Raw genomic sequence first — 20765 nt, 5'->3', positions numbered from 1 at the left:
CTGTTCTGATTTAATTCACATCTACCACACTGCACCCCTGCTAAATTCCTTGATATATAACAAAGACTCTGACCAGAAAGTTTTAACTGGTTTAATGGCTTGTTACAGATATTTAATCAAGCATTCACTCTTAATCTTTTGATCATGCAATTTTAAACATTCTGATGGCAAATTTTACACATTGTGATGAAAATTTTACACATGATCATCCTGTTAATCATGTGATCACAATCTTCTTCTTCTTCATTTTTTCTGAATTAATGCCTAGCAATTGTTATATCGAAGACATTCTATATCTATATATCAATCCATATGTATTTGTGGATAAAAATCATCCATCCATCCGTCCATTCATTTCAGATTAAAATCAAAATACATTTATCCAAGTTCAAATTCAGATACACATTCATTCCTTACCCTAATACAAATATAACAAGTTTGCGTATACATCCATTAATGAGAGAGATTCTTTTCGGTGTAATGCTGGAATTCGATGCTTTCTATCCCTTTCCCTTACTCGCACCGCTCTTAGCTGCGGTGATCTACAAGAAATATATTTAGGAGTCTTAATTAGTATAATAAGGGAGTTAACAAAGCCATCCAAGTAACAAGCTTGGAAAAAAACATTTTAAAAGACATTGAACTTCCAAGTTTTATTTTCAACTATCACATCCGGATTGGTTTCAGATTCCAGATTCCATCTTCTTCTACAGCCTTATACCATCAAACTTAATCAATTGATGCATCCCATAGCAACCAGAGCAAGAACAAGTTTCGGACTCTATAAGCGGTTCACGACAATCTAATAAAGTTTTTTAAATTCAGTTTCGTGTAGTTCCCACTTGAGAATTAATATTCAACTTCATGTTTTCTTGTAAGTTTCTGTTCTCATAGATGAGTTCTCAGCCTCCTCTCGTGCCATTCAAATTTATACTTGGTTGTTGAAAAGTAAATTGCTTACTAATTTCTTGTTAGTAAATGATTTACCTTAGATTTTCTATTTTGTCATTTTGTGAAACTGTTTTCTGTTGAGATAGCTTGAACTCATATGCCAAGTGCAGGACTTAGATCAATTTTCATTTTCAATGACTCACATGCCTTGTAATTGCCGTGTGTCATAATCACAATGGCTTATGTATTTGGATGGTGATGATGACTGATGTAAGGAATGAATGAATATATGAAAGTGGAGCATCATTCTATAACGGTTAGAATGTTGTAGCTGTGAAATATTCTCTCTGACTCTCTCCCTAACTTCTTCTTTTTTTATTCTTCTTGTTCCCTTCGAAATCCAAGTGATCGGATCAATGGAAAATTACTCAAATCTCAACATGGTATCGCAAGCCTAGGTTCTATCTGGAATCGGGGCATCAGACCTGTGAGGGATGTGCTCGGAAATCCAACGTGAAATTTTCAGCTCAGTTCATCGATTTAGGTCTCAAATGGTTAAATCAAGCGGTGGTGATCTCCGGGCTCCAATATTCAATGGTGACAACTATGAATTTTGGAAGATCCGGATGGGAACCATTTTCAAATTGCATGGAGTCTGGGATTTAGTCGAAAAGGGTCTTGAAATTCCAGAATCGAAGGGTAAAAAGGTTGAAGATGAAGGCTCATCAGATTCAGAGAAAGGTTCTCTAATTGATAAGCTAATGAAGGATGCTAAGGCGTTGGGTATCATCCAATGAGCTGTTTCAAAGGATATTTTTCCCAGAATCTAAAATGAGGAGACCTCAAAGGGCGCTTAGGATATTTTACACCAGGAATTTTGTGGTGGTAAACAAGTGAGATCTATCAAACTATAGGGTCTACGCCAAGATTTCAAGTACACGAGGATGAAAGATGATGAAACCTTGTCTGTGTATCTCACTTGTCTTCTCGAGCTGGTGAATCAAATGAAAGGTATGGGGAAGATTTACCCAGAAAGTCTTTGGTTCAGAAATTGCTGATAAGCTTGACCAAAGAATTTGATCCTGTTTGCTATGTGGTTGAACAAACTAAGGACATTGAAAGTATTAAGGTGCAAGAGGTTATTGCTGCATTGAGAGGATTTGCACAGCACCTTGATAGGCATGCTGAAAGTACCACTGAGAGAGTTTTCAGTAGTATGAGTGTGAATCCAAAGGGAACTCAGTCAAATTCCACTTTTGGTAACTCTAAACCAAAGAAGAACTAGAAATTGAAGGGAAAGAAATGGGACCCTACACCTTAGAACCTTGTTAAGCAAGGTAGCAAGTATGACCAAGGAGGAAAACCTGATCAGGCTAAGGGAAAATGTAAGCATTGTGATAAGCTAAACTATGATGAGTGTTGATTTAAAGGGAAGCCAAAATGCCATGGTTGCAATCGATTTGGTCACTTCATCAAGGACTGTGATCAACCAAACAAGGCTGGAAAGCTTGTAAATTTTGCCAATCAGGTAACAGAACCTACAACCATGTTTTATGCTTGTCATTCAGCTACTATTGGAAGAAATATGAACATATGGTATGTAAACAGTGCATGTAGTAATCATACGACCTCTCATGAATCTTTGTTTATTGATGTTGATAAAAATGTGAGGTGTAGAGTTAAAATGGTTACTGGAGATTTAATGCAGTCAATAGGCAAAGGTACCTTGGTTATAGAAATGAAGGGTGTGACTAGATATATTAAAGAGGTTATGATTGTACCTGGATTGGATGAGAATTTGTTGATTGTATGGCAAATGGTAGAGCATGGATATTGGCTTGTGTTTGGTGATTACATGGTTGATATGTATGGAGATAGACAGATGGAAGATTTGATTGCAAGTGTTCCAATGAAAGGAAACAGATGCTTTCCCTTAAGTTTGGACTATGTCAACCCTCACATATCTAATAAAGTTTTTTAAATTCAGTTTCGTGTAGTTCCCACATGAGAATTAATATTCAACTTCATGTTTTCTTATAAGTTTCTATTCTCGTAGATGAGTTCTCAACATCCTTTCATGCCATTCAAATTTATACTTGGTTGTTGAAAAGTAAATTGCTTACTAATTTCTTGTTAGTAAATGATTTACCTTAGATTTTCTATTTTGTCATTTTGTGAAACTGTTTTCTGTTGAGATAGCTTGAACTCATATGCCAAGTGTAGAATTAATAGAATTAAATTAAGATTGATGAAGATTCAAAGTAATTACTTTGTTTATACTTGTTCCTGAAGTAGAAAACGTTCCATCTGTTCCTGAATAGCTTCTTTCAAAAGGGCTTCCGCTTCATCGGTAAATGTAGATCAATTTTCATTTTCAATGGCTCACATGCCTTGTAATTGCCATGTGTCATAATCACAATGGCTTATGTATTTGGATGGTGATGATGACTGATGTAAGGAATGAATGAATATATGAAAGTGGAGCATCATTCTGTAACGGTTAGAATGTTGCAGCTGTGAAATATTCTCTCTGACTCTTTCTGTTTAGCTTCTTCTTTTTTTATTCTTCTTGCTCCCTTCGAAATCCAAGTGATCATATCAAGAAAATTACTCAAATCTCAAAATTGGTAATATGCCAAACTCCCCGAAATAAATGAATAGTAAAAAAAAAAAACAAAAAGAAACATCTTCTCTTTTCACCACCCACCTTCATTAAGAACATAAGAAATAACGAAACTAATGGAACTAGTAATAAGGTGGTTGGAGATGGAGGGAAAAGGGATGAATTTATGGATAACGATTAGGGAGAGGGGCCCTAATTATGCAACATAAGTAAACATAATAGTTATGTAACAGAATACATATATAGAAACAAATCAAATTTGAGTGAATATTGAGTTTTAGAGAATAAAGTGGCGGTTTTTGAGTTTCAGGAGGCAAAGTGGAATCAAAGTCGAGTTCTAAGGAGCAACAAGACGACTTTTGAGTTTCAAATGACAGTGAGATTGAAATCGAGTTTTAGAGATAGTAGGTAAAAATAAGCCGTCTCGTAAAATCATGTTACAAGATAAGTGAGACAGATGAAAAAGTTGTAGTAAAAGTGACAAAAATGTTTGAGCAATCCCCTAAAAGCAGCATCATAGTCAGTACTTGTAGCATCAACGATGATGCGATACATACTTATGCAGTGACATATTATTGTTTGAATTTTGATCTACATTTATCCTGTATCCATATAATTTCCGAAAATGTTTTGTGAAGAAAGGAATCAAGCAGAAAAGATTTTACTAACAAATTTAATAATGAATTTAATTACAATTAAATTTAGAGCCAATAAAATTCCCAGATATTCTAATTGACAACCCTGCAGTTCTTCCTGATTTCACCCTGTCTTCCCGTGAGGACATCAATAGATCCCATTTTCACCATGGCTGCTCCAAACTTAGTAGCCCATGCAGCACCAAATCTGGCATTGTTCCTTACAAACCCAGCCGTCGACCGGCTAGTGAGAAGCGTTTGATCCGATGCAAGCATACCCTGGTGGTTCTTCAAATCAGTGTAGTACTTATTGTCAAGCTCATTTGGTGTAAGAACATCAAGCGGCACAGTTTTTCGATCGTCAGACGATCTAGGGCACTTCTTCTTCAAGTTTCTAGCAAATATGGGATCCATTGAAGGATCTGTAGGGTGAGTTGCATTGAAGGAATACAAGCGATCCAAGATGGTAGAACAGCGTGTCACACCAATAGAATGTGCCCCGGACAATGTGACCATTTCGTCCAAGCTAAGGCCTTTTCGAGCGAAATTCTCCTCGAGTTGGTTGGCGCCGAAGGAAGGTGGGGGGAGGTGGTCGTTAGGCTCATCTCGGAGGGAGATTCTCCCATCACGCCGACCTGATGGCACTGCATAGTTTATTCCACCAACTTGAAGTGCGCCGTCACGTGCTGCAAATGCAAGGATGTCAGCACATGACACGGTATTTGGACATTTTGCTTCGAGTTCTGCCTTTGCCTCATCAATCACTTCAAACCCTCTCAGGCTTGGAAAGTTTGCTGGATGCTCTTTTTCGGATGGGTTTTCGGGAGTTGAATCAAGTAGGACAGAAGCATCACAACCCTGAAATAAGCAACGTACGAATGTTATTTGTGCTTAAATATTAGTTTTAACATAATTAGAAAGCTGTTATCGGCACTTCAAAATAATCATTCCGTACTTTCCTAATGTATAATTATTATTTCTAGTGCTAATAACAAATCTGTATGTAGATTAAAATTCAAAATGTAAGCATACCCTAACGAAACAATCATGGAAATGCATTCTGATGAGGCCAGCAGCTATGCCAGGATTCCTTGCCACAGCTTTCGTCACGGCTTTTCTCACAATTGCCTCTGCAGAAGGGCAACTTGATCGATAAAACCCAACTGTCGGAGCTGCCGATGACACGAAAACCATCATCGACATGGCCAAAAAGAATATCAAACACAATCTTAACACTGGGGCAGCAGCCATTTCAACAGCTAAAGACTTGAGCAAGTATAGAGAAGATTAGAAATTAAGTTGATTTGAGATGGAAGAAATAGTTGAAGTTAATTGCATTTTATAGGTTAAGAGAAATGGTAAAGTGTAGATTTGGTAAAACGTGTTTTAGCTAGCTGCTAAGCACACTAATTTGAAGCTGTCTTAGTTTGAACATTTCCATTAGCAAACTTTCATGGTTTTAAGTTTTCACTAATTAATTATCTTATTTTTGAAAGATATCAACTGGCAATGAAGAGGATGGTTTGGGAAACTTCCATACCACCACTTACAAAAAGTCACAAAATAATGCCAAATGATTAGGTTGATGGCCGATCTGGTAGGGTGCTATTCACTCCATGTTTATTTTGGCTTTTGATCTAACAAAGCAAAGGAGATCTAATGAACAATTAAATAAGAGCGTGCATAGAAACGAGAAAGAAGGTGTGCAAAATTTATTTGAGTCCTACTCTCTCAAGGTCCTCATTTGAGGACCTGTGAGGATTAAATGCATATTAGCCACATGATTATGTTAGTTTAGGTCTAAATGCTTAAAATATTTAACAACTTAATAAAGCAAAACAAGAAAATAAGTTTTCTAATGGTTCATGAATTTTAAATTGGTTGTTTTGTTAAGTTATCAAATATTTTAGATCTTTAGATATAAACTAAGACAATTTTGTGGCTAGCAGATCCACATAGGAGTTAGGGTATGCAATTGTCTCCACCCTTCTAATGAGACATAAAAAACTGTATAGTGTTTATTTGATATTCACGTCGAGGATGATTACAATGCATGCAAGATCTTTGACAAAATATTTTAAGGAAACTGTGACATTCGTGTTGCATCCCCGATTGAAGATTCTTGAATTTGCCATTGTATGACAAAGATTTGCAAAAGGAAACAAGCTTTTGTTAGAGTTACATGCATATAATAAGTTTAAGTTGATTTAGTATTTGGCAACTGCTTCAAATAATTGATATCTTATTGAAATGACAAAACAACAAAATATATCTGTAGTTTGACAAAGTCATAGTATTGCAGGCCATCTATTTTAGTTCACTGGTGATGAACTAGCCCAAGTTTTTAAACAACGGCAAAAAACTTGTTCAAAATGAAGTTGGCAAACTACCAAGCAAGTATTGACAAAGACATACATCCCTTATTTTTGTTATTGTCTTCTCATGCTCATGGTGTCATTATTTTTTAGTCTTTAGATTGAGTAAATAAAATTTTTTAATGAACATAAGTGATCAGAGATGGCAATTTGTATCCAATTCGTTAATCTTACTCAACACATTCGCTAAAATTAGTATTTGGGTGGAGGCATACCAATTCGTGCTAGTAAAAGTTGGACCTGTTAATGATCACTTACTTATATGGTTCGATTCGGGTTAACAAATGCAAAAGATTAAACGTTTTAGCTCTTTATTCTCCAGTGTTGTACAAGGCTAATCCAAAAACGTTTATCCACAAGGCTAAGAACCTAAGATGGATTGAAATGATAAAATTTATTTTTTGTTAATGAGTAATGGTTAATTTGCTAATATAAGGGGTCAGGTTTAAATTATCTATTATCTTAACCGTTGAGTTTGGATGACTCGTTAAAAATACAATTTTTAATCAACCTGACCCAAACCTGTCAATTTATGATTTCTCGCCATACTTTCAACAAAGCCAAACCTCTTTCCCCACTCACCCAAACCACAGGCGTATTACAATCCCAAAAATACCCCAATGAAAAATCTTAATGACCACAGGAAGCACCCTACAAGTGAAAGTCATATGTCTTAATCCCCCAGTTCTTTTTGATCGGCCCCCGATTGTCCATAATCAAAACCTTAATCGATTACTGAAGGCCATTTCTGAAGGTTCAAGAAAGGTACGTTTTCGTATAGTGTTTCTCTGTTCACAGATTACAACTTTTCTTTGTTGACCAAAAAGTACGAAGGACTACAACTTTTTTCTTGAATCGTTAAAAAACAAAATAATAATAATAACAAAAAGTTCAAAAAATCTTTAGTTTTAATGAAAAAAACAAATAAAAGTGTAGTGAATAGTACTAGATAAAGGTAAAAATATGATTTTTTATTAAAAGTGAACAGTACCAAAAATGTTTTGTTAAAACTCTATAAAAAAAAATCTTAGTGTTCTTAGTTGTAACAAACGGCTAGGATTAGAACATGTTAAATTGTTGAATTTGTGCCAGCTGTCATAACAGATTTGTAACTTAAGTGGTATGTATGTTGTGCACATCACCAAGTTGTGCGGGGCGTGAGTTGCAATGGCTATACGTTAAATTATTTCACATCGATCGTATCGGTAAGAAAAGAAGAGTTTTAATATTTTAACCTTATTCAACTAATATTGAGACATTTTATGATAAAACCTCAAACGTGACAGATTGTGCAGGTGGTAGTTACCAAGTTGGGGACAATATCGATATTGTTGAAACACATTTGGCCCGTCTCTCTAATAATTCTACATTATATCTCTCACACATTTCTTGTGTTGATGTTGTTGGAGAACAATTTAGAAACAAAAATAACAGAAATATAGAACTTGAAATACTTATACTTTATTCCTTAAAAATACTTTCAATACAGAATGAAATTACACAATAAATACATAATTAAAATGGTACTAACTTGAATGAATCAAAGGTAGAGGCTAGCGCAAAAGCTATGTCATTCGAACAGTATTTCCGTCCTACTCTTGTGCTTGTGGTTTTACAACATCTGCTCGACCAGGATACAACTACCTAATTCTACAACCTGCACTGGATTATAGAATTTTAGCGAATTGTTTTGTATGTTTACTCTCTGAAAGGTTTTGTATGGGAGGATGGGAAAAAGAAAAAGATGATATACAATGGAACTGAGACTCCAGTTATATAGGCTCTTTCATACCTCTTCAAATATCTTTTGGATGTATCTGAAGCTACACCTACTAATCAAAACGTTTTTAATTAATTTTAATTAAAAACTTAATTCGAAATTAATTCTTAGGCCCCATGGCCCTTATCTTGATTAATTAATATTAATATTATGGTATAATCATAAGTCTAATCCACACAATTAGTGGCCTAGACATCAAACCTCATTCCAGATGGTACAACACCTAGGGCCTCGTTTGACAGCTCGGACTGTACTGACTATTTCTGTCGGATAGGATAAATAGCCACCGGATGGTACTGACTAAATTAGTCGAGTGTTTGGTGCAGTATCGGACTAGTGACTGTATTATTTATACTGTGTTTGGTATTATACTAGATAGGAGGAATCAAACTTAAAAAAAAATTAAAAAAAAAGTGAAATCATTTTTTTGTTCCTAGATCTCTCCGCACCCCCCAAAGACCCTCCCTCTCTCTCCCTTCTTCTTCCCCGACTGCAGAAGAATCCCAAATAATTGTTCCCAGCTCTCTCCGCCACACCCCCCAAACTCCCTCCCTTTCTCTCCCATATTCTTCTTCCCCGACTAAATAATCCGGGCATTTTGGTTGGTTTTATTAAGCGGGTGTATACCGTGTTATCCTATCCGACCGGTTAAATTAATCCGCTGCTTATTTAGTACAAGTGAACGCCAAACACCCGAGTCCGTATAACTAATCCTATCCGATCCTTTATCCGATCTACCAAACAGGGCCTAATCACTAATAAAGATGACTAATATAAGGACCTCAAGTTCCCTTGAGTTCCCTAATGTGGGACTAAAGGAGCTCAAAACTCCAACAGATGTAATCGAATCTAATGGAATTGGAGCAACGTCTCATTACTTCTTTCCTTCCTCTTCTTGCTCGCATTTGAATTAAGCTCTTGCAGATTTCGTTTGCTTCCAATTCGTAAAATCAAAATACAAAACTAAACATAAACACTATAACACAATTAGGATTTGAGGGGTTTTTATTGAAAAATTAATTTGAATTTAGTTGGCTTTTTGTCTTAGGTTAGTGGATGCATGCATGGACTCTATGCTAGAACTGCTTTCAGCGGCTGAACATCGAATGGATATAGCCTTGGGAAAAAACACCGATATGATTTGTGGGGTTCGTCTGATGTTCTTGCAATAGCAACACCGAATTCATCAGAAGATCTGCAGTACCTTAAATCTTCAGCATTGAATATTTGGCTGGCGGGTTATGAGTTCCCGGAGACCATCATGGTTTTCATGAAGCAGATTCATTTCTTGTGCAGCCAGAACGCGTCTTTGCTAGAAGTTTTAAAGAAACCTGCCAAGGAGGCTGTGGCCTTGTGGCTGTAGATGTTGGGATGGATGTGAAGGGAAGGAGTGATTATGGCAGTGCTCCGATGGAGGCAGTTTTTTCGTGCCATCAAAGGCTGATGGCCATGACACTGCTGTTGTTGGTCATATCGCAAGGGATGTGCTTGAGGGAAATCTCTTGGAATCATTGAGGTCCTCATTGTACTAAGGAAGCATGTATAAAAACTGAAAAATTAACGATCACCAGACAATGTTTCTTCGACAATATATCGAAAAGATGAGCATAAATAAAAGAGAAAATATAAGGAAAAACTTGTGCCTTTCTCTTTACCATTTTGTGATGCAAATGACGACCTATCACCACAAAATTCAAGCTCAAAATTACAGACTTTGTTTCCAAACAACGAAGTGGGTCTCTCTCTCATCTGATAATTTTTGAAGGGGGTTGGTTGCCAAATGATGGAGCTTTCAGCTGTCATAGATGAGAAGAGGAGGGAACTTTCTTCAGAGAAGTTGGATCCTGTAAGGTGATACCTCGCTTTCGATAGTAAGTTTAACTTGCCATCTTAAATGTCGGTGGTAAAAAGAATTTCTTCACACTCAAGAAATAGGTTTGTAACGTTCACATGAATAAAATATGAACTGATTGGTTGAAATGTAAGAGACTGGGGAAATAAATCAAATAACCCTGTTTGGTGATTGATTTTTTTGGATCATGTAGTTAGAGCAATTTTCCACACTCGTTTTTGTGGTGTCAATTTTGACAATTTCACTCCTTTAGTTTTCTTCATTTTTTTTTTGTTGCTCCAGTTGCGTCATCATGTATGTGGCACTTGTGTAACTTTTTGAGATTTATAGTGTTTTAAGAGGAAGGAATCGAGTTTCTCTCTGGATTTCGAAGTTTGGAGCCAAATCTAGATTGTTCAAGGGAAAAAGAAAAAAATATGGATCCTTAACTGAGATGAGCCAATGAGATGGGTTAATAGTATCCGTAAGTTTAAAATGAGTGGCTAGATCTCTGACCATGCCGGCTCCAAACATAAAGATGCAAAGAGAATCTCAATTCAAGAGGAAGTGTCTCCTCTTTACCTAGTTGGAGAAAATAATAGATTTTGGATGTTTAAATTGAGATTTTATATGCTCCATGAATTTCAAACTCAAAAATGCAAAAAACCTTGAACGAGACATGCAAGTGTCAAATTTGGTTCATTAACGATATGAAGTATGAATCGAATTAATTTGTTATGAATAAAAGAATGATATAGTAATATTTTTTTTTTTTTTTTTTGGGGTCAATCACCACAATTGGTTATTAGATAGTAGTTACTACAATTATGAATAAAATTGCATGTAAAAAACAAAATTAAAATGTCAAAAATCACAGAATCAGATGCTTTCACCACTCATCCAACAACATTATCCCACCAAATCATATGATTTTCCCGCCTTATTTTCAACAAAGCCCGGGCTCATTCCCGCCACGACTAACTCAAACGACGCCGCAGCGCCCAAGCCCAACACCAGCTCCTTTTTCCCTCTCAACCAAACGACGCCGTCGGATGCAAAATCCCTCACCCTGACAGAACAAGACTCAATCCCCGAAAATACCCTCGTAAAAATCACAATGACCGCAGAAACTACCCAAACGGAGAAGTAATACGTCACAATCCTCAGTCCTTTTTCGTCTCAAAGAAAAATCAGCTCCTTTAAACCAACCGCTCCACTCCAGAGCTCCCTCCGATTCGAAGAAAACCATCTCTGCGATTTTTCATTTTTCCATTTCTCTCTCGTTGTCCCTTCGAATTCTCTCTCATTCTCTCTCATCCCTCGCTTCGAAACCCTAGGTTTTCTCTCTCCCGCTCGCGCTCTCTCTCTCTCTCTCTCCATATAAATTTGTGTTTTGGTTGATGTATCGGGCACTTGTGGCCGCCAGGCCCTAGAGCCCCAAACCAAAACCCTATTCGACATTGCGGAGCCGCAGAAGTTCGCAGAAGCCCGTCCCTGAAGGTTTGGAAAGGTACAGTTTCCGTTTCTGTATCGCTGTTGGTCGATTAATTTAGTAATTTTTGAAGACTTTTGTATGTTTGGGGGAGGGAATAGGAACCCTAATTTGGTTATCGAGCTGGGGACTTGTGATTGGAAAGTGAGGGGGTTGGAGATGATGATTTTCTGGGTTTTTCCAGATATAATTTAGCTTTCTATGAGTGGAGATGGCGTCTCGAAATCCTAATAATACGAACTTGTGCGAAACCCTAATTGACCATTTTGATTTTTAGGGTTTTGATTGTTCAAAAAAGAAATTATTTTTTAATATTGAGAAAGCGTAAATTTTGTTCTTGATTTAAAAAGTATATTTAATTGGCCGAAAGTGATTAGTTGATGTTTGTCATTTGTAGAAACTGTTTGTAATGGCTGATCGTCGACATGGAAATAGCCAGCCCGCTAATGGGAAGACTGCCGCCGGAGCAGGAAGTGCCTATAATATTGATTTGAAAGTATTCAGTGAGAGGTTGAAGTTACTTTATTCTCATTGGAATGAACATCGATCTGATTTGTGGGGCTCTTCTGATGTTGTTGCAATAGCGACACCAAAAGCATCAGAAGATCTGCGGTACCTTAAATCTTCAGCATTGAATATTTGGTTGGTGGGTTATGAGTTTCCGGAGACCATTATGGTTTTCATGAAGAAGCAGATTCATTTCCTGTGCAGTGCGAAGAAGGTGTCTTTGCTGGAAGTTGTAAAAAAGTCTGCCAAGGAAGCTGTGGGTGTTGATGTTGTGATGCATGAGAAGATAAGGAGTGATGATGGAAGTGGTCTGATGGAGGCAATTTTCCGTGCCATTCGTGCTCAGTCGAAGGCTGATGGCCATGACACAGCTGTTGTTGGACATATTGCAAGGGAGGCCCCTGAGGGAAACCTCTTGGAATCATGGTCCAAGAAACTTGAGGATGCAAATTTTGAGTTGGGCGATGTAACAAATGGGTTGTCTGACCTGTTTGCTGTTAAGGACAATGAAGAGATTTTGAATATCAAGAGAGCTGCTGTCTTGTCTGCTAGTGTCATGACCGAAGTAGTTGTAAAAAAACTTGAGACTGTTATTGATGAGGAGAAGAAAGTCACCCATTCTTCTTTGATGGATGAGGCAGAGAAGGCTATAATGGAACCCTCTAAAGCTAAAGTGAAGCTCCGGGCTGATAATGTTGATATATGTTACCCCCCAATATTTCAGAGTGGAGGACAGTTTGATCTCAGACCCAGTGCTGCTAGCAATGATGAGTTGCTTTATTATGATTCTGCTAGTGCGATCATATGTGCAGTTGGGTCCCGCTACAAGAGTTACTGCTCAAATATTGCCAGGTCCTTTTTGATTGATGCTACTTCCAGTCAGAGTAAGGCATATGAAGTTCTCTTCAAGGCCCATAATGCAGCCATTAGTGAGTTGAAGCCTGGGAAAAAGGTCAGTGATGCTTATCAAGCTGCCCTTGCTGTGGTGGAGAAGGAGGCTCCTGAATTTGTATCAAATTTGACAAAATCGGCTGGGACTGGTATTGGCCTTGAGTTCCGTGAATCTGGGTTGAATATAAATGCAAAGAATGAGCGGTTGGTGAAAGCAGGCATGGTCTTTAATGTGTCGCTTGGGTTTCAGAACTTACAGAGTGGTCGCAGTAATCCCAAAAACCAGAACTATGCTTTGTTGCTTGCGGACACTGTGGTTATCGGCAATGACAAGCCAGAGGTGGTGACAGGTAGAAGCTCTAAGAATCTTCAGGATGTGGCGTACTCCTTTAATGATGGAGATGAAGAGGAAGCTGAAGAACCAAAAAAACCAAAAGGTGAGGCTAATGGAAAGGAGGCCTTATTGTCTAAGACAACACTGAGGTCAGACAATCATGAGATTTCGAAGGAGGAACTCCGCAGGCAACATCAGGCAGAACTTGCCCGTCAGAAAAATGAAGAAACTGCCCGCAGACTTGCTGGTGGTGGATCTGGGTCGGGTGACAATCGTTCTGCAGCAAAGGCTTTAACGGATTTAGTTGCCTACAAGAATGTAAACGATGTCGTTCCTCCAAAAGGTCTGAATCAACTGATGATTCAGATTGACCAGAAGAACGAAGCTGTTCTGTTGCCTATTTATGGCAGTATGATCCCTTTTCATGTTGCCACCATAAGGACAGTTTCCAGTCAACAGGACACCAATCGGAACTGTTATATCAGAATCATGTTTAATGTCCCTGGGACTCCTTTCAGTCCTCATGATGCCAACTCACTGAAAAACCTTGGGTCTATATATTTAAAAGAAGTTTCATTTCGCTCCAAGGATCCAAGGCACATAAGTGAAGTGGTACAGGCGATTAAAGGGCTGCGAAGGCAAGTTGTATCCAGGGAGTCCTTGATAGCTGAGAAGGCGACACTGGTTACTCAGGAGAAACTCCAAATAGCGGGTAACAGATTTAAGCCAATAAGATTGTCTGACCTTTGGATTAGACCTGTTTTTGGTGGCCGTGGAAGAAAGATTCCTGGTACTCTTGAAGCTCATGCAAATGGGTTTCGCTATTCTACCACCAGGCAAGAGGAGCGCCTGGATGTCATGTTTGCAAATATTAAGCATGCCTTTTTCCAGCCAGCAGAGAATGAAATGATCACTCTCCTGCACTTTCATCTGCACAATGACATCATGGTGGGCAACAAGAAAACAAAAAACGTGCAATTCTATGTTGAGGTGATGGACACAGTTCAGACCTTGGGAGGAAGCAGGAGGTCTGCCTATGATCCAGATGAGATTGAAGAAGAGCAGCGAGAGAGGGATAGGAAAAACAAAGTCAATATGAATTTTCAGAGCTTTGTGAATCGGGTTAATGAGCTTTGGGGGCAGTCACAGTTTAGGGACCTTGAGTTTGATCAACCTCTGAGAGAGCTTGGTTTCCATGGTGTACCTCATAAATCCTCGGCATTTATTGTCCCTACTTCAGCCTGCTTGGTTGAACTGATAGAAACTCCTTTCCTTGTTGTCAGTCTAAGTGAGATTGAGATTGTGAATCTGGAAAGAGTTGGCCTTGGGCAGAAGAATTTTGACATGACAATTGTATTCAAGGACTTCAAAAGGGATGTTCTCCGGATTGATTCAATCCCTTCAACAGCGCTTGATGGTATCAAGGAATGGCTTGACACGACTGACCTCAAGTATTATGAGAGCAGGCTGAATCTGAACTGGAAACAGATACTGAAGACAATCACCGATGACCCGCAGAGCTTCATTGAAGATGGAGGTTGGGAATTTTTGAATTTGGAAGCGTCTGATTCAGAGTCTGAACAGTCGGAGGAGTCAGACCAGGGTTATGAACCATCGGATATAGAATCTGCTGAATCGGAAGAATCAGACGATGAGGATTCTGACAGTGAGTCGGTTGTGGAGTCTGAGGATGATGACGGAGAAGCAGAGTCAGATGAGGATGGGTTATCGTGGGATGAGCTAGAGAGGGAAGCAAGCAATGCAGATAGGGAGAAAGGGAACGAATATGACAGTGAGGAGGACAGGAAGAGAAGGAAGACGAAAGCTTTTGGGAAGTCTCGAGCCCCACCTCCTAGTAGCATCCCGAAGCGGACTAAGATGCGATAGATCGTGCGATTGTTTCATGTCATTCACACGTTATGTTTTAAGTGGTTGTCTGACGGTAGTAGCTTGGAACTTATAATTTTATTTTGGCTTTAACTAGTTTCGTTATCTTTTTGAACTACAGACTTATGTTGAAGATGCAGAGTTGTAAATTGGTAGTATTATCAGTCTCCTTGCTGGAAGTCAGAGCTTTATCATCGTTTATGTGGTTTTAACTTGTTTAGTTTCTGCTTGCCCGTTTTTCTTCTTGTTTAATTTCCGGTGTTGGAAGACTACTGAATTTTGCTTTCTGTTTTGCACCTCTTTTTGTTCTTTGTTTCCCAAAAAGCGAATGAACTTTTCGCAACAACGTATTGTTCTTGCAAACATGTTGATGCGAGTTAGGCTAGCTGGTTAAAGGCAGTACGCTGGTTTGTTTTTCCCGAGTTCGAGCCCCCCTCGGAGATTATTGTTTTGCGTACATTCAAGGGATACTCATTTTTGTGTAGTTCCGACGTCCACCATTCCTTATCCATGTGCATTCAAATGTATGCAGTTTCTGAGGTTCTGCAGGAAGCAGAGGAGAATCGAACGATGTTATTTGTTGTAACGACGCGGGGCGATGATCGATTGTTACGTGAACTGTGGAGATGCAGAAGCAGCTTAAGAGTCGCTTAGTAAGCACTCAAGTAAAATGCTGGTTCTTGAAATGCAATAGTTAACGATTCATACCAAAATCCAACCATCAATTCATATACCCAAATCCACAAGTTCAAATGCATATTCTTTCCTTACCCTGATACAACTAAACCAAGCCTTGCATGCATCCGTCAAGGGATATTCATGTTGGTGTTGTGCCGGATGCATTCTTTCCCTTTACCTTCCGCTTCCCCTTTTGGTAACTCTTTACTTGTTCTTAACATCTTAAAAATAAAACACACAATCCAATCTAATGCTGCTGCTTAAGCTGCTGCAAAACTTAAAAAATTGAAGACAAAAACAATGTCACCTAAATTTTGGCCTCTTGGGAAGGCTGCCACCAAGGTTCCTCTTGTCGGGTACTCGAGCCTTTCCAAAAGCCTTGACCTTCCTTCTGGCCCTCTCCTCTTCACTGTCAGACGCATTCCCTTTTTCCCTGTCTGCGTGGCTTGCTTCTCTCTCCAACTCTTCCCATGTCTTTCCTTCGGCCTCTTCTGAGTCTTCTCCAGATTCTTCTTCCTCATCATCTTCCGACTCCACTAATGACTCGCTGTCATCATCCTCCTCGTCTGAACCTGAATCCGACTGCACATCTGAAGGTACATACCCACGGTCAGACTCCTGAGAATTGTCAGAATCCGAATCACTAATATCCATGTTCAAAAATTCCCATCCACCATCCTCTATGAACTTCTCAGGGTCTTCAGTAATGGTTTTGAGAATAGGACGCCAGTTGAGATTCAACCTACTCTCATAATACTTGAGATCAGTTGTGTCTAACCACTCCTTAATGCCATCTAGTGATGTCGAGGGAATGGAATCAATTCGGAAGACATCTCGCTTGAAGTCCTTGAAAACAACAGTCAAATCAAAGTTCTTTTGCCCTAAACCAACTCTCTCAAGGTTTACTATTTCAATCTCGCTCAGAGTAATTACCACAAAAGGTGTCTCTATCAGCTCAACCAGACAGCTTGAAGTCGGGACAATGTAAGCTGAGGCTTTATGAGGTACTCCATGGAAGCCAAGCTCCCTAAGGGGCTGATCAAACTCAAGATCAAGTGATTTGAATGGAGGTTGCCCCCACGAATCATTTACTCGGTTCACAAAGTTCTGGAACTCCATATTAATTTTGTTCTTTCTTTCCCTTTCACGTTGCTCTTCCTCGATCTCATCAGGATCATAGTTTGACCTCCTTCCACCTCCCAGTGTCTGCACTACATCCATCACCTCCGCATAAAATTGCACGTCCTTGGTCTTTTTGTTTCCTACCATAATATGATCGTGCAGATGAAAGTGCAGCAGGGTAATCATTTCCTTCTCAGCTGGCTGGAAAAATGCATGTTTGATATTGCTAAACATAACATCGACACGTTCTTCAGACCTTGAAGTAGAATACCGGAACCCATTTGCGTGGGCTTCCAGTGATCCAGTGAGCTTTCTTCCACGACCCCCAAAAACAGGACGAATCCATAGGTCTGGCAATCTTTTTGGCTTGAATTTGGCTCCTGAAATTTGCAGCTTCTCCTGTGTGACTAAAGTTGCCCTTTCAGCTCTTTCAGACTCCCTTGAGGCAACCTGTCTGCGAAGAGTTTTAATTTGCTGTACTACTTCACTTATATGCCTTGGGTCCTTGGAACGGAATGAAACTTCCTTTAAATAAATTGACCCTTGAAACTTCAGGGTGTTTGCATCATGAGGGCTAAATGGGGTACCAGGTACATTAAAGATTATACGGATGTAGCAATTCCGGTTAGTGTCCTGCTGGCTGGAAACACTCTTCACAGTGGCTATGTGGAAAGGAATCATGTTTCCATAAACCGGCAAGAGGATAGCTTCATTCCTCTGGTCAACCTGAATCATCAACTCTTTTGGAGCAGGCAGATCATTGGCATTCTTATATGCAATCAGATCACCAACCGTCTTCCCAGCACCACAATTATCGTTAGCTGTAGAACCCCCACCAGCAAGCCTTCTAGCAGTTTCTTCATTCTTTTGGCGGGCAAGTTCGGCTTGGTGCTGCCTTCGTAGCTCTTCTTTAGACATTTCATGGTTGTCTGATCTAAGTGTGGCCTTACTCATGGCACTCCTGGCACCTTTACTACTGGATCTAGGTTTTGCACGCTCTTCTTCTTCATCATCGTCATCATTGAATGAGTATGCCACATCCTTAACAGCTTTGCTTGAATTAGTCAATACTTCTGGAGTCTCTTTACCAACAATAACTGTATCTGCTATTAACAGTGAAAATATCTGGGTCTTAGGGTCTTTTGTCTTTGCCTGCACGTTCTGGAAACCCAGAGAAACGTTGAAAACCATGCCTGGTCTCAAAACTCGATCATTCTTAGCATTAAGATTAAGCCCCGACTCACGAAATTCAAGGCCAATTCCAGTTCCAGCTGTTTTGGTCAAGTTTCCAGTCAGCTCTGGAGCCTCCTTTTCAACTACTGAGAGTGCAGCTTGGTATGCAGCACTTAACTTCTTCCCAGATTTTAAATTACTGATTGCAGTTTCTTGAGCTTTAAGCAGAACCTCATATGCCTTGCTCTGCATAGAATTTGCATCAATCAGATAGGTTCGAGCAATATTTGAGCAGTAGCTTTTATACCTTGATCCAACAGCACATATAATCACACTAGTAGAGTCATAACAAAGGTTCTCATCATTGCTTGAAGCACTTGGCTTCAGATCAAATTCTCCCCCACTCTGAAAAATTGGAGGATAGCAAATATCAACATTTGCTGCTGTCAGCTTCACCTTAATTCTTGCAGGCTCCAATATGACCTTTTCCGTTTCATCCATCAATGAAGAATGGGAAATTTTCTTTTCCTCATCAATGACCTTCTCAAGCTTAGGTACCACAAATGTCTTCATCACTGATGAAGTCAAGTATGCCGCTTTCTTCACATATGTAAGCTCAACCAGGTCTTTGACGGCAAACAAGTCTGAGAACCCATTGGTCACATCACTCAACTCAAAATTAGCATTCTTCAACTTCTCACTCCAAGTCTCCAAAAGCTTCCCTTCAGGAGCCTCTCTTGCTATGTGTCCAACAATAGGAGCATCGGAACTCGAGTGGGCATTTATAGCTCTAAATATGCTATCCATCAGTCCAGTTCCATCCTGGCCTTTGAGTTTCACATGCATCACAACTTCAACACCAACAGCCTCTTTTGCAGGCTTTATCACAACATCAAGAAGAGAAGCCTTTTTCTGGCTACACAAAACATGGATCTGCTTCTTTGAGAAAACCATGATAGTTTCTGGGAACTCATAACCGAGCAACCAGATATTCATTGCGGAGGATTTCAGGTACCGCAGATCCTCAGAAGTTGGAGGAGTTGCTATTGCAAGTGCATCAGATTCACCCCATAGATCACTACGATGTTCCCTCCAATGCAAATACATCATCTTTAACCGCTTGCTGAAGTTATTGAGATCAATGGAATATGCACTGGCGGTTGCTGTGGCGGTTGCTGATGGCTTCCCATTTGCAGGTTTGACATTACCCTTACGTTGCTCAGCCATTGATGACACTTCAGATATAGATTGTACAACCTTGGAAATTCAGCCTGCTCCTGCTGAGTGTGCTGATCAGCAGAAACTGTGAGAAATAACAAATGTTTATCAGTTCGCTTCCCGCTCTCCACATAGTGAAAAGTTGACCTGAAAACTTTTCTTGATTTAGCTTTCCTTCATATAGTATACCAGTAGAACATACTAACACCAGCACATGTAAAATCCAAATATCATTCACTCTAGAGAACTTGGCATCAAAATTTATTACCTACATTGAGATTTAAGCTCAAAGAGCACTACGAAATTGTATAATTCTCACTACGACCTTCAAGAACAGTGAAATTTCAATCTTTCGTCCCACTTTTCATACCTAAAGTTTGAATGAAACAGAGTATCACACACCAAAAAAAAAAAAAAAAAACAGAGGATCCCATCTGGAGCAGTCAACAATATCAATACAAGTTAACTTCTTACCATAAAAAAATTAACAACAAAACCATTGAAATCGAAAACTTGTTTAAGTACTTACTTAGCGATGGATCGAAAAGATTTCGAAAACTTGTTCCCAGCTAATTTCTCAATCTCCCAAATGAAGCTCCCAGCTTGATTCGTCATGCCTGACCTGATAAAAACCATTTCCAATACGTAATTAACAAAATTATTTCCAAGTTGCTAAATTTTCTTCTCAAAGTTTCAGAATCTGAAGAAACAAACAACATCCATTTACTGATAGAATTTCAATTTTTTTGTAATTTTCGATGCAGAATCTAAACATAATCATCGGATTGACGGAAGCTAAAGCCAGCTACTTGGATTCAAATCCTCAAAATTTGAAGGAAAAAAGCAAGACCCAGTTGCATGAATTGATTGAAAACTTGAACTTTACCAGCTTCGGGTGGATGATTCAATGGAGGACTCGTTTGCCAATTGGGTCTCTGAAACTGGTGCCAAAACAGAAAAGTGAGCTGGTTTTGGGGGGAAATGGAGGATGGATTTGGATCGAAATGAGAGGTTTAGAGAGGATCAATCGAAGAACTAATAATAATTGAGAGTTGGAAACACAGAGAGAGAGAGAGAGAGAGAGAGAGAGAGGGATGACGATGGTGTTATGAATGGTGACCTGATTTTCACTTTCTGTTCATATTTTTGGCCTTGCAGAAGTTGAGCTGGACAAAATAATTTCCACCTAAGCAAGTTAACATTTTTTTATTGAGGTAATTGGAGCAATGATTTCTAAACTTTGGTTCCACTAAGGCTCCAGGATCAAGTGATATGAGCCCTTAAAATTTGATCCAACAGCTAAAATTATTATCACTTTGAAAAGGAAC

General features: G+C 39.0%; 4 protein-coding genes across 8 annotated transcripts; 2 read left to right on the top strand and 2 right to left on the bottom strand.

Moving 5' to 3' along the window:
• The first annotated feature begins 1442 nt into the window (after positions 1–1442).
• Positions 1443–2872, top strand: LOC137745520 (uncharacterized). Its single transcript, XM_088681641.1, has 4 exons — positions 1443–1667; positions 1806–1861; positions 1903–2150; positions 2322–2872. The coding sequence occupies exons 1-4, from the start codon at positions 1443–1445 to the stop codon at positions 2870–2872; spliced, it is 1080 nt and encodes a 359-aa protein (XP_088537767.1).
• A 1212-nt stretch (positions 2873–4084) lies between these two features.
• LOC137744661 (peroxidase 5-like) lies at positions 4085–5440 on the bottom strand. The gene is made up of 2 exons (XM_068484430.2): positions 5182–5440; positions 4085–5007 (listed from the first exon to the last, which is right to left on the bottom strand). The coding sequence occupies exons 1-2, from the start codon at positions 5398–5400 to the stop codon at positions 4243–4245; spliced, it is 984 nt and encodes a 327-aa protein (XP_068340531.2). The 5' UTR covers positions 5401–5440; the 3' UTR covers positions 4085–4242.
• Positions 5441–11354: 5914 nt separating this feature from the next.
• On the top strand, positions 11355–15542 carry LOC137744177 (FACT complex subunit SPT16-like). Its single transcript, XM_068484044.2, has 2 exons — positions 11355–11645; positions 12025–15542. Exon 2 carries the CDS (start codon positions 12037–12039, stop codon positions 15244–15246), a length of 3210 nt encoding a protein of 1069 aa, XP_068340145.2. The 5' UTR covers positions 11355–11645; positions 12025–12036; the 3' UTR covers positions 15247–15542.
• Positions 15543–15947: 405 nt separating this feature from the next.
• LOC137744175 (FACT complex subunit SPT16) lies at positions 15948–20579 on the bottom strand. Of its 5 annotated transcripts, none has more exons than XM_068484042.2 (3): positions 20324–20579; positions 19967–20059; positions 15948–19522 (listed from the first exon to the last, which is right to left on the bottom strand). In XM_068484042.2, the coding sequence occupies exon 3, from the start codon at positions 19444–19446 to the stop codon at positions 16228–16230; it is 3219 nt and encodes a 1072-aa protein (XP_068340143.2). In that variant the 5' UTR covers positions 19447–19522; positions 19967–20059; positions 20324–20579; the 3' UTR covers positions 15948–16227. The 5 variants fall into 5 exon arrangements, 4 of the variants coding, with proteins under 4 accessions (XP_068340143.2, XP_088538064.1, XP_068340144.2 ...); XM_088681938.1 differs by having other exon boundaries at positions 15948–19584; positions 20324–20572; XM_068484043.2 differs by having other exon boundaries at positions 19967–20054; positions 20324–20554.
• Positions 20580–20765: the final 186 nt, after the last annotated feature.

Source organism: Pyrus communis, chromosome 12 (genome assembly GCF_041283825.1).
Source record: "Pyrus communis isolate YQ-2024b chromosome 12, ASM4128382v1, whole genome shotgun sequence".
NCBI lineage: Eukaryota > Viridiplantae > Streptophyta > Magnoliopsida > Rosales > Rosaceae > Pyrus > Pyrus communis.
This window is presented reverse-complemented; position numbering and strand designations above follow the sequence as displayed.